At 53.4% G+C, this 12,269-nt stretch overlaps 1 protein-coding gene across 1 annotated transcript in view; it reads left to right on the forward strand.

Moving 5' to 3' along the window:
• The window catches only part of GEN1 (GEN1 Holliday junction 5' flap endonuclease), a 29,857-nt gene extending 23,465 nt beyond the window's left edge, over nucleotides 1-6,392 (forward strand). The window contains exons 8-14 of the mRNA XM_043987411.1: nucleotides 282-432; nucleotides 760-796; nucleotides 896-976; nucleotides 1,432-1,562; nucleotides 2,707-2,768; nucleotides 3,823-3,981; nucleotides 4,668-6,392. Coding sequence (XP_043843346.1) covers nucleotides 282-432; nucleotides 760-796; nucleotides 896-976; nucleotides 1,432-1,562; nucleotides 2,707-2,768; nucleotides 3,823-3,981; nucleotides 4,668-5,707 — 1,661 coding nt within the window. The 3' untranslated portion in view covers nucleotides 5,708-6,392. The remainder of the gene's footprint in view (nucleotides 1-281; nucleotides 433-759; nucleotides 797-895; nucleotides 977-1,431; nucleotides 1,563-2,706; nucleotides 2,769-3,822; nucleotides 3,982-4,667) is intronic.
• Nucleotides 6,393-12,269: the final 5,877 nt, after the last annotated feature.

Here is a 12,269-nt window from a genome sequence, read left to right on the forward strand (position 1 = left end):
CAAAGGATCAGGGCGCAAGTAGCAGGAGGTCCGTGAGGTTTGGGGAGCCACGCGAGGCTCGCTTCTGCTTTTGTTGGAATTGGCCATGCATTCCTGGTCAAGAGGGGATCCTCTGAGGCAAAAACTCAGTGTTACAAATCAGTCTTAGTTTTGAATCTGGACCGGCCTCGGGACCCTGATGAAGTCAGGTCTCTAGTGGGTGGCTGTTGTAGGCCTTTGGATCGGCGGAATTGAGATGTGCCAAAGTAGTGAGCGGCGGGGTGGCTTGTGTCTCCTTTTAGGCTCCCCCAAGGACCATGAGCGTAACGGGTGCCGACTCTGTGGAAGCGAGAACTACTGTGAACCCCATGATTATGAGTACCGCTGCCTTTGTGCGTGGCACCGTGCAGAGCATAGCAGACAGCAGAACGCCGTAGAGAATAGCATCAAGAAGTAGGTCTCTTGGCTGTGTCCCCACCAGGCCCGTCCCTGCTCAGCAGCCTTCTGTGCAGCGGGGGCTCACCTGCAGCGGGAACAACCCAGGGTCATCCGGCCAGTCCAAGCTCCCATTTCCCAGAGATTTCAAGCGGACGCAGCTCCCCTGCCACCACAGCCAAAGCCTGAATACCCCGTTGTTGCCCTGGCCCAGGCTTTCCCCCTTCCCTCCCCCTTCCCTCCCCAGCACAGAGGTGACTGTTGGCCTGGGCAGCCGAGGATGCTGGGGGTGAACCAGCCTTACCCTGGGACCCCCTGACCTTTTGGCTGGTGGCTTCTTTCTAGGAGAGCTTGCAGTTGCAAAGGATTCCCGTTCCATGAGGTAACTACCAAACTGGGGAGGGTACATTGATTCTGAGGGTTTAAAATCAGTCAGAATTCTAGAATCCCGGTCCTTTCCTCCTCCTCCATCCCTCTCTAGGTTATTCGAGAATTCCAGTTGAACAAGGATAGATTGACGAGGAAAATCTGCTGGCAGAGACCCGACTTACTGTCTTTTCAGGTGTGTTTCCCGCGCCCCCCCTTAGATTTGTGCCGCCTCCTCTCTGTTCCTCAGAGGGTCGGCCAACAAGCGGTTAAGTGCCACTGCCTGCCAGACGTGACTGCTCCGGGACCACAGAGGAGACGCCTTCCGGGACTTTGCCCAAGCCAGGAAAACCCCAGTCCTAACACGGAGCTTTGTGCAGTTTGGAGGGAATGTGTCGCCTCCACCCTTGGACGGTCCCTTAGCGTTCATTCGGCCTCTCTTCATCGGTCAGGGGTCCTAGTGCCTGTGCCCCCCATTGATGGCCCTTCATAGACCTCGAGTCCTTGTGGGCAGGATGCACGCTCAGCCTAGTTCCAGGCATACAGTAGGCACTTCACGAGTGCCTGTTGGCTGACCGGCTGGCCTTGCGGTCGCTGGAAGCTCCCCAGAGATAATGGCCAAGTCCATGTTGCGTTTGATTGGCTTTCCAGGTATTTGCTTTGGAGAGAATGCAGTGGCCGTCCGAGTACGCGTGTGAGAAGTTAATGGTGCTTCTGACACACCACGACATGACGGAGAGGAAGTCAGGTCGGACGGGTCCCAGCCAGCTGCAGCCCCTGCGGTAAGGGGGCTGGGGGACCTCGGTGGGGGGCATGCCTGATGGACATCTCTGTCCTCTTCTCTTCCTGTGGGCTCTGGGCTCCCACCGGGCGGCCTTTCCCTTCTGGAAAAGCTAGATGGGCCGGCAGCTCCCAGGCAACGCAGAAGCCTCGGGTGCTCCTGAGAAGTGCCCCAGTGTGGGCTGTTACTGTGTCTGCTCGGGGTCGACCCGTGGGAGAGCCCACAGATGTGCTGCAGGAGTCAGGGACCGTGGCCAAGAAGACTTGGGCAGGCATGGACGGGGCTCAGGAGAGTGGCCCAGATGCCACCTGCCACCTCCCCCGCCCTCGTAAAGTGGCAGGGTCAGGCCTTGGACTCTTTCGCGGAGCTCTGGGGATTTCAGCGATGGCCAGAGCAACAATAAGGATGATGCTCGCTGACATGCAGAGCTGCGGGGGGCTTTTCATGGCCACCCCAGGGTAGCCTCCCCACAGCCCTGGGAGGTGGGGTGTTCCCAGTGACCCCTCATTGTCCAGAGGAGGGAGCGGAGTCTGAGAGCTACGGTCACCCGGCCAGAGCCACATAGCTCTGACATCACCTGCTCCTCACACCCACGGTGCTTGCGATCAAGGGAAACTGAGGCACAAAGGTTGGTGCACAGTCATTAGCAAGGCTAATGTCCTAGGATGTACCAGAGAGCCAGAGCCTCTCTTCTACAGAAATACCCCTATGGTGTAAATTAAAGAAGACTGATCTGCTGAGGGGGGCTCACCCGGGGACGGGGGCAGCAGACATCCTGTGGTGGGCGTGGTTCATCCGCCTTCCCACCCTCCTCCCTTCTGGGCTGAGCAGACCTGCAGGTGTTGTGGTGCTGCTGTGCTCTGCCAAGTGAAGTGAGGCCAGACCCTGCCCCAGTGCTACCCCACCTCCTCCCCAGGTTTGAACCCTAGGCAGGCACCCCAGTCAGGGATGTAGAGTCAGGTGGGGTGGAAACCCTGCCCAGGATTGGGATGGGAGGGGCCCGTCCAAAGGGTCCTGGTCCCTCTGCCCAATGGAGGAATCGCTCCAGGCGATACAGGGATTGGTCATTTAGGTTACAGCCTTATCATTTACCATGGAGTTTGTGGAGCGCAATCACATCATGCGGAGTGCTTTACTTTTCCCAGAATAAACTGTCCCCGCATCCGGAACGGCACCTCTTGTTTTGAGATCCAGTGGCAAAAACCAGGTGCGTGTTGAGTGCTGTGAGCGATTCTTGGGCCTTTCGTGCCAGACCTGGTGGCTCAGGGAGACGCAGGGACATTCAGGCAGGGCTGGGTCTGCATCCTGTCCGGCTCATGGGCACAAGAACGTGGTTCTAAGGGCCAGGGAGGAGGAGGATTCCCCCCAAACTACTTCTGTCCTTGGTGGGGTGGTCAGGAAAAGAGGAGCCAGGGGTCTGGGAGAACAGCAAGCTCTGTCAGGGGCCCTCGGGATGTGGTGGCCTCTGCTTCCCCCATCCTGGGACGAGACGGCTCCTCCGTCCTGTCAGTTACTCTTAGCTATGGGTGAAGTTGGGATCCACAGCCTTATAAAGAGCCTACTGTGCGGCCACACGCTGTGCAAAGCTCTTTTTGAGGACTGTCTTGTCGTTTTGTCTCTCAGTTTTGGGTCTTACTTTCTTTTTTTGTCATTGTCCTCAAAAACAAAAACGGGTTTGGGGGTTTAAAAAGCTTTTCCTCCTGCCAGTGTCCGTCTATTGAAGGAAAGTCTCTCAATGAATTTCAGCCAAAGGCAGTTCCTGTTTTGTCTCTCTTAGTCTCCTTGTTGCTGTGGCCTTCTCAGAAATCCTCCTCCCTCTCTTTGTTCTCAGCTTGTCCCCTCCCCTTGTTCACTTGCCTAGGAGTCTGCTTGTTTCTGTCCTCTCCCCTCTCCCTGCCTGGGGGCCTTGGGGCGCTGTCCCAGACGACTCCTTTGCCTTCCTGCCTCCTCCTCTCAAAGCAACCCTCGCTTTCTTTTCTCTCTTGCTCTCCCTTCTGCCTGTTCCTCTTGGGGGTGTCTGTAAGTGTCTGCATGCATGTGTGCATATGGCTGGCGTGTGTCTGCACGTGTATACATGTGTGTTTGTGTATGCATGGCTGCACGTGTGTGCCCCCTGTCCGAAGGGTCCTCTGGGGATGGGCAGGGGCAGAAGGGGCGCTTCAGAGATGATAGGTGAGCCAAGGACCCTGGGAGGGCAGGACAGTGGTCTCGGGCATAGAGTTGCCCGAGAGGTGCCCCCAGCCCTCCTGCCTCTGTTTCAGAGCACTATGTGACGGTAGCTGCCCCCAGTGCCAACCTCCCGCCAGGGGAGCCGGCTGTGCTGACGGTGGAGGAAGCCTCCCTGTTTGAAGCTGCTTACCCTGAGGTGGTCGCCCAGTATCAGAAGCAAGTTCAGGAGAGCCGAGGGAAGAAGGCCCAGAGTGAGTCTGGGGGCAGCAGGCACGGGGCAGGTCTCGGAAGGGGGGTGGCTCACGGCCTGCACCTCCATCCCTATTTCCCACATGGTCCGGCAGGCCTGGCTCACCTGGTCCACACTGTGTGGGACAAAGGCTCATCATGTCCTAATTCCACCAGGGCATTTTGGGCTGCCACTCAAAGCAGGGAAGACCCAAGTTCGAGTCTTGCCTGTTGGCACAACCTGGCATGTGAGCGAGGATAAGTCCCTTCATCCCCAGTGCCCGAGGCCGTTCTAAGAGCAGGCGTTACCCCGAAGGTCTCCCCGGGTGTCGGCGGAGGGAGTCACATCTCTTCGTGAAGCCTCCGCCCTGGTCTGGCCCTGGCTCTGGGGACTCTTTAGAAGGCTGGCTGCCTTCCATAATCAGTGTAGTTGGGCTGCAACTCCCATGTTACTGAGCCTTGATGAAGGAAGCATCAGGCCCTTTGCTCACAGTGTGTGACCCTGGGCGAGTCATTTCCCATCCGCCCTTTATTAAGGAGGTTTAGAGTTGTTGGTCAGAGCTGCGTCATATTTGACGGCAAGGCCTCGAACAGGGACCCAAGCCCAGTCGTAACCCGCTGCGTGGGCTCGGTTGGGGCGGCCGCCCTCCCAGTTTGTTTGTTTTTGCTTTTCTTGAAGAAAACAGTGTGACTGCATCTATTTTTATAGGTAAGAAAAACAAGTCCAAGGGAGGGGGTTTGCCTGCCTTGGAGGAGGTGGAAGTTCTTCTGTCCGGGGTGAAGCTCAGCCGTGAGGTCGCCCCTGGGCAGGGCCCCAGGCCAAATCAGAAAAGTCCTCGTGATGGCCAGTGGCCGAAGAAAGCAACCCCAGCAGCGGACAGCTGGCTCTTCCTGGGGGCTCCCGTAGAGGCGGAGGCCCCTTCCCCTTCCCCTCTGAGACTTGGGCGCACCCAGCGAAGCGCCGCCGGCGGTCATCCATCGTCCGAGCATCAGCATGACGGGTCGGTGATCGAGGCCCTCCAGCTGAGCACCATTGACTGGGAGGGCACCTCCTTCAGCACTTCTCCAGGTGCACAGGATCCCCCAGAGCCCGGCCCCGCCCGAGGACAGTCGGCTCTTCCTTTGAGCTCTCTGACGCTAAAGGAGCGAGTGTGTGCCCGGGCCTGGGAGCTGCCCCAGGCCTCCTCCCCGCAGGACGAGGGGGTGGATCTGGAAGCCCGGTCGTGGCAGAAGATGGAAGGAGCCCTTGCTGTAGAGAGCAGGCCCTCTTCTGAGCCCCCATGGCTGGATCGTGGCCCACAGGATGGCCCGGAAAAGTCCGCCGCGGCCTCCAGGAGAGCGCCGTTCTGTCAGGCAAAGCCTAGTGCAAGTGCTGCTGCATCCCCTGGGAATCCCGCCGGGAGGCCCCCGGGCCCAGAGCCCACCCGGGTTGGGCCTGAGCCTCACCCTGCTCCAAAGAGAGACCCCAAGAAGAGCGTTTGCCTCCCCTGCAGCTCCTCTGATGAGGAGGCCGAGCTGGCGCGTGGGGGCCGGAACCCAAAAGGGAGGCGGGGGCCTCGACAGCGCCCTCCTGCCCGGCTGGAGAGCAGAGTCCCTGGGGCACCGAGTGAGCCCCGGCCCGAGCCCAGAGTGGCCCCCACAGAAGGCCCATCTCCCCTCGCTCCTGGAGAAGACAAGGACGCCCGTCTGCTTCTCGAGAGCCCTCTTCCTTTGGCTCAGAGACTGAAACTGAGATTCCAAAGCAGGTGACAGAACCACGGACGGCTACGTGGTGCTGGGCTTGCCCTTGGAAGCCGAGCCCAGAGCCCGGGCTGGAGGTGTCCTGTCAGGCCTGGAGAGTGGCCAGAGCGAGGCCGGTCACTCAGATGTGACGTGGGCCCTGGCGGCTGGCTTCTGTGCAGGCTAGAGAGCTGTGGACTCTGGGGTGTTATCAAGATTCACTTGGGGAAATCGTGTACTTAGATTTGGTCTAAATTAAACAGGGTTGGGGGGTGGGGGGTGGGCGATGCTTAAGAAGTGTAGTCCAGCTATTCCTGCCTCCTGAGGATGGAGGAGGCCGGAGCTGTCCTTGAGCCATCCCCAAGCCTTCCTGGAGCCCGGACAGCCCCATCCCTCTCCCTCTCGCCGGGAACCAGAGAGCAGCAGGTGGACGACATGGGCTATGAAGTCCCCTGTTTATTCTCCGGTCACAGTCTGGCGAGGGTCCAACCCCAGAGCCTTTCCAGAGGTTACATGGGGGACCAGACTCGCCTTTCTGTGACTGTGAAGATGTCCTATGTGGAATTTCTGTGTGTCCATGAAAGTAATTAGACTATACTTTAAACATGTTGTTAATCATGCTTTTTACTAATCCACCCCCCACCCCCCAAATGTATATGTAAAAACAGATGATGCCACTGAGCACGTGTAACCAATATCAAGTTGCTTTACTATCTCAGGGAATGGGGAGGGGAGGGAGGGAGAAAAAGTTTGAAAGACAAATTTTTTTTTTTAATGAATGTTAAAAATTCTTTACATGTAACTGGAACGAAAGAAAATATTTTTTAAAAAGCAAATACATTTTAAAAAGAAAAAAAAAACAGCTGATGCCCAGAATCAGCTTTGGAACACACCCACTCTAATGTTCTGGAAAGCCTGAATGGTGCCTAGAACCTTGAGGAAGATGTGGAACAGAAAGTGATGAGTTTAGTTCTGTTCCCGTTTTTAGACTCAGATGTGAACAGACTCTGAAGCCACTGATGAATCGCTCCACATCACTCCACCCATTGCATCCCTTGGTGGATGGTTCACTAGCTGGGAAAGCGCCCCACTTTCCTGATGGTGACTGTCTAGGGACCAAGACTCGGATGTCCCCTGGGTCTTCTGAAAAGTGTAGATTTTATGACAGACCCAGGATGGAGGATGATTCCCTGAGATGACCCCTGTGCTGATAGTCACCAAATGCAGTTGGGGCGAGCTCCGTGATGTGCGTGCCACGAGGTGTTGGTGATCTATCCTGCCTTGGGCCTTGTGAGCCACAGAAATCCTTTACTCAGAGCCTCTGACACATCAGGAGAGGAAAAAGGAAGTGAGGTGTTATACAAGGAACCAGTTGACTTTTCTGGACTCTCCCATCAGGGCAAGGTTCAATGCCTTCATGGCTCCAGTGTGATGCCAGCATTCTAGGTCAGCCTACCATCCATCCCCACGTTAGGCAGCTCCAGTGATTGGCTGACTCTGTACTCAGCCATGGATCATTGGCCCATTCGTCTGCACATGGAGACACCAGAGAAGGAGATAATGATGCCCATGGGTCTAAACAAGTGACATAACTGTACCCGGTACGTCAGAACATCCTGAGCGGCTTCAGGCCTTTGCAGAGGGGGAAGAAGTCATTGTATTTGACAACTAGAAGGGAACTTGACAAGATCCTTCTAGAACAACCCCTTCATGTTCCCAAGGAGGCCCAGTAACTCAGCCACAGTCACACAGCTGAGAAGTGGCTGAGGAGGGACATCGGTCTTTTGACTGAGCCCTGGCTTAGCACCACCACACTCCCTCACAAAGCTGTTCTGTATGTGGGCACAGTGTCCATCACAGTGAGCTGAATTCAAATCTGTTGTGTTTACAGTTTTGGGAGCATCACAAGGCTAATATTAAGTGTCGTGTGTGAATCATTCTATCCATGAGCATCCTTCCTAGCTCGGAGAGTGAGTGAGCCACAAAATAGTTTTGGAGAAACTTGGGTTCAGCACCTGTAAACAATACAAGGAGAGAGGCAGTTCAGTGTGGTAGGTGGAGGTAGCAGAGACCCTGGGGTGTGTTCTGGGGCTGCCACCATGCCCACCATCCCCAGCACACAGCAGGTCTTGGTCAGTGCTTGTCCACTGATGAATGTGTCTGGGACTTATTTTCCTCATCTGAGAAAATGTGGCTGGCCTGCCTTCCTTTGGAGGTTGTACTCTTCTTTCTTTTTTTTTTTAGTGAGGCAGTTGGGGTTAAGTGACCTGCCCAGGGTCACACAGCTAGTAAGTGTTAAGTGTCTGAGGCAGGATTTGAACTCAGGTACTCCTGACTGCAGGGCCGGTGCTCTATCCCCTTTGGAGGTTGTTAAGAGGTAACAATGGACGGGCAGGTACTCAAATGAAAAACGCTGGAAAATGTGCTCTCTTCCAATGGGTCCAGAATGGAAACTTTTCATCACTGGCAACAAACACCTCTTACTTCTGTTAAAATTTTTAAACATAATTGTTAAAATTATCTTATGTGTGTTTTTTATAACTTTGGAAGACAAAACATTCCAAGACATTCAGCACAATTTGGGGACTTCAAGAGAGAGGCAACAATGGTTTGCCAAATTAGAAGCTTTTTTGAATTAGCTTTTTCTCTCCCTCAAATAGTCATTTGTGCTGTTTTTAAATAAATTCTACTTAGAGAAATAAAGCAACTTTCATAAGATCAAATTTGACCTTGCTCTGGAAAACAAACTGTTTATTTCATACTTTCATGGGTTGAGTTTAAAATTTCCTGAAGGTGTTGATTTTTTCCTACTAAAATTTTTGTCTCATACACACATATATGATATATATATATACATACATACATATATATATACATACATACATGCACATGCATATATATTCTCCCTTCTGCCTTCCAACAGCTGTCATCATTAAGGAAATAGAGGCTACATGAAGGTAATTGAATGTCACTAACATAAAAGATCTGTGGATGGAAAATGAAATTACCTGGAAAGCTGTGAGCCCTCTCTTTACAAAAGAAGGCTTTGGGAGGCATTTAGTGCCCCACCCACCAGCCCTTCAGGGCTAAGAGATGGAAGGGCAGAGGGCTGGCCAGTGCTAAGGCATGGAGATGGGAAGTGGAGTGTTAAAGTATGAGGAGCGATAGAAAAGCCAGTTTAATTGGTCAAGGGTGCCCAACGGGGAGGACCATACAATAAGGCTGGCGAGGCTGGCCGGAGCCAGATGAGGAAGAACTGTAAATACCAAATGTATTTGGTCCTGTGGATGATGGGGAGCCACAGAGAAGGACTGGGGTCAGACCTATCCTTTGGTGGCTCTGTGGCTGAAGGATTGGAGACAGGAGGAGGCTCCAGGTGACGAAAGCCAGGACCCACAGACTGCCCATGTGAGGAAAGACCAGGGCTGCCCAGATTGCTCAGTTACTCCATGAGCACCAGTGGCCTCCTATAGCCTCCAGGGTCAAATATAACGTCTGCTTGACCTTCCTAACCTCCCTGCCACTTCCAGTCTTCTTACCCATTGCCCTCCCTAACTGCCCGCCCCCTTCCTTGCGGTCTAGCCACAATGGCCCCCTGGCTGGTCTTCAAGACTGATGGATGGCTATCTCCAACCAAGCACTTGGAGCATTTCCCCAGGCCATCCCCCACACCTGAAACACCCACTGTCCCTCACTGTTGCCTCCTGGCTTCCTTAAATGCCCCCGCAACAAGCCTTTCCCAATCCCCCTTGACGCTGGTGCCTTCCCTCTGGATTAGCTCCTATTTCTCCTATCTTGTTTAAACAGTTGTCTTCTTGTTGCCTTCCCCAGCCAACTGTGAGTTCCTTGAGAGCAAGGGCTGTCTTTTACCTTCCTTTGTATCACTGGCACACATTAGGTGCTGAATAAGTGCTTATTTTCTGACAGCCATAAAGGAGATGCTGCTGAAAGGACCTGGTGACTGACCAGTCCGTGTCTGGAAGAGCAGTCATGCCTCCACGGAAAAACCACCTGGCAGAGGGGAAAGTTTATGGGGAAAGATGATGGACTCTGTAGACTTGTTGAGTGTGAAATAGCCGTGGGTCATCGAGTCTACGATGTCCAGGGGGTTGTTGTGCTTTGCATGTAGTAGGTGCTAATAAGTGCTTGTAGAGAGGCAGATTAGCCAATGTAGGACTAAGGCTAGAGAAGGGCTAGTCAGAATAGTGGGGAGGGATGGGGGAAGGTAATAGTTATGGTGCTCTAGGGAGGAGAGGCAATAAAATCATTGAAACGATGTTTGTTGACTGATTGCCCTAGGCTTGGGGAATGACGGGATGGATCCGTGCGGTGTGTTCCTCAGCAGAACTTCACCTGCCTCAGATGTGAAATACAAGTGGGGATGTTGGCATTGGGGAGGGACCTCAGATTCCTTTGGCAGTGGAGCTGGGATGAAAGGTGATGCCTTGGGCAGAGCCTCTGAAAATCTGGAGCCCCTAGTGCTTCATGGCTGGTTACCTAAGAGGGTCTGAGGACAGCAAGGCTTGTACGATGGGTCATACCGGCAGCTGATGGGATGAGAGACCTTGTGTTTGGGTTCTTGGTAACTTCGGGCTCTTACTTCGAATTGATGCCAGCCTCCCTGGGGAGCTGCAAGCTCCCAGCATGCTTTTAATCACACAGGAAGGTCAAGGTGGCACGTTGGTCCTAAGCTGTGACTCTCATTTCCTGCTGACTTTTAACATGGCTATAAAACATTAAATAATGTGGCAAAAGACAGCTTCATTGGTGCCGAGGCGGGCACCATTAGCCTGCTTCTAGGGACAGGTGAGGGATGCTGCTGCAGGCTCCACAATAGGGTGTCCAGTGGCCTCACCAACCCAAGCCCCACACAGGTCCTCAGCCTGCGCATGGTGCTGGTCAGAACAGTCATAACACCTGCCTCCGAAGTACCTCAGGCATAATGAGTAGAGGCAGCTGGTGTGGGGCAGCTGGGGCCATGCTCCAGTGCCAATATTTGTAGGTACTGATGAGGTGGGCACCATTCCATCTCCCCTCTGGAGCAACTGCAGTCCTTGGTGCCACCAGCCTGCATGTGCCTGGCACGTGCTGAGTGCTTATGAGATGCTTTCCCTGGCCTCCCTTCCTTCCTCCCTTCCCCCTCCCTTCCTCCCTTCCTGCCTCCCTTCCTGCCTCCCTCCCTTCCTTCCTTCCCTCCCTCCTTCCTTCCTTCCTTCCTTCCTTCCTTCCTTCCTTCCTTCCTTCCTTCCTTCCTTCCTTCCTTCCTTCCTTCCTTCCTTCCTTCCTTCCTTCCTTCCTTCCTTCCTTCCTTCCTTCCTCCCCCCCTCCATCCCTCTCTTCCTTCCATGCCTCCTGGAGACCCAAGTCTCAGGAGGGAGCAAGGTAAGAAAAGAAGACTATGGAGAAGGGAGGTTTTTAGGGGAGTGCCTGGTACAACCCCAACCTTATATTAAACCATGACTCATTTTACAAATGGGTACAGTAATGTTTGTACCTCAGAAGGTGGCCGGGAGAAAAATGCAAAGTGCTACATAATTGAATTACATGGATTTAATTTGTGGTCCCTCAGAGACCCACTGCAGTTTCAGGGAAAATTGCAATAGGAAATGACAGGCAGCTTACCAGCAAAGGCTGCTGTTTCAGCAGAGGCAGTAGATGTTCTCATAGTTTGGGGGTGGTCCTTAGAAACCACCTCACCCTAATGCATTCCTTCGAAAGACAGAGAAACGTGAGACCAGAGTTGGTATGTGGTATGCCCACTGTTTGAAGGCACCACAGGTCAGAGGGAGGGCAATGGACAAGGTTCATGTGCTTGGCCCCACACTAATCAGTGGCTCTGTGCCCAGGACCTCCTCTACTGAGTCATCAGTGGGAGCAGGGACCTGCACACTGCAGGCCACAGCACATCAATAAAGATTTGCTCAATGAATGGAAACCCATGGTCAAATATTGGGCATGAAACTGTTGTCGTTCCCTGTTTTTTGAAAGCCTCTGAGATGAGTCTCAACTCAGTCACCAGGAGAACAAGGGAAATCAACTGGAAAATGGTCAGTTTCACCTGGGGGGGGGGGGGGATGGAGCAAGTGGCTCTTTACTGCCCCCTCCTGGGCAAACCATTTGGAAATTCTCTCAAACATCAACAGCAACAGCATTTTTGCAGCGTTTTAAGGTTTGCCAAGCTCTTTACAAATATCTCATTTGATGCTCATAACACTCTTAGAGGTCAATGCTGTTATTGTCCCCGTTTTAAAGATGAGAAAACGGAGGCTGAGAGGGTAAGGGGTTTGTCCAGGGTCACTCAGCTAGGAAGTGTCCGAGGCAGGAAAATCCATTTTTTCCTAACTCTAAGTCCAGTACTCCAGGACAGATAAGTGGTACAGTGGATAAGAGAGCGCCAGGCCTGGAGTAAGGAATACTTGAGTTCAAATCTGGCCTCAGACACTTATTAGCTCGCTATGTGACCCCAGACAAATCACTTAACCCTGTTTGCCTCAGTTTCCTCATCTGTAAAATGAGCTAGAAAAGGAAATGGCAAAAAGTCACTCTGGTTTGTTTGCCAAGAAAACCCCAAATGGGGTCACAAAGAGTCAGA

The sequence above is a fragment of the Dromiciops gliroides genome, chromosome 2 (genome assembly GCF_019393635.1).
Source record: "Dromiciops gliroides isolate mDroGli1 chromosome 2, mDroGli1.pri, whole genome shotgun sequence".
Lineage (NCBI taxonomy): Eukaryota > Metazoa > Chordata > Mammalia > Microbiotheria > Microbiotheriidae > Dromiciops > Dromiciops gliroides.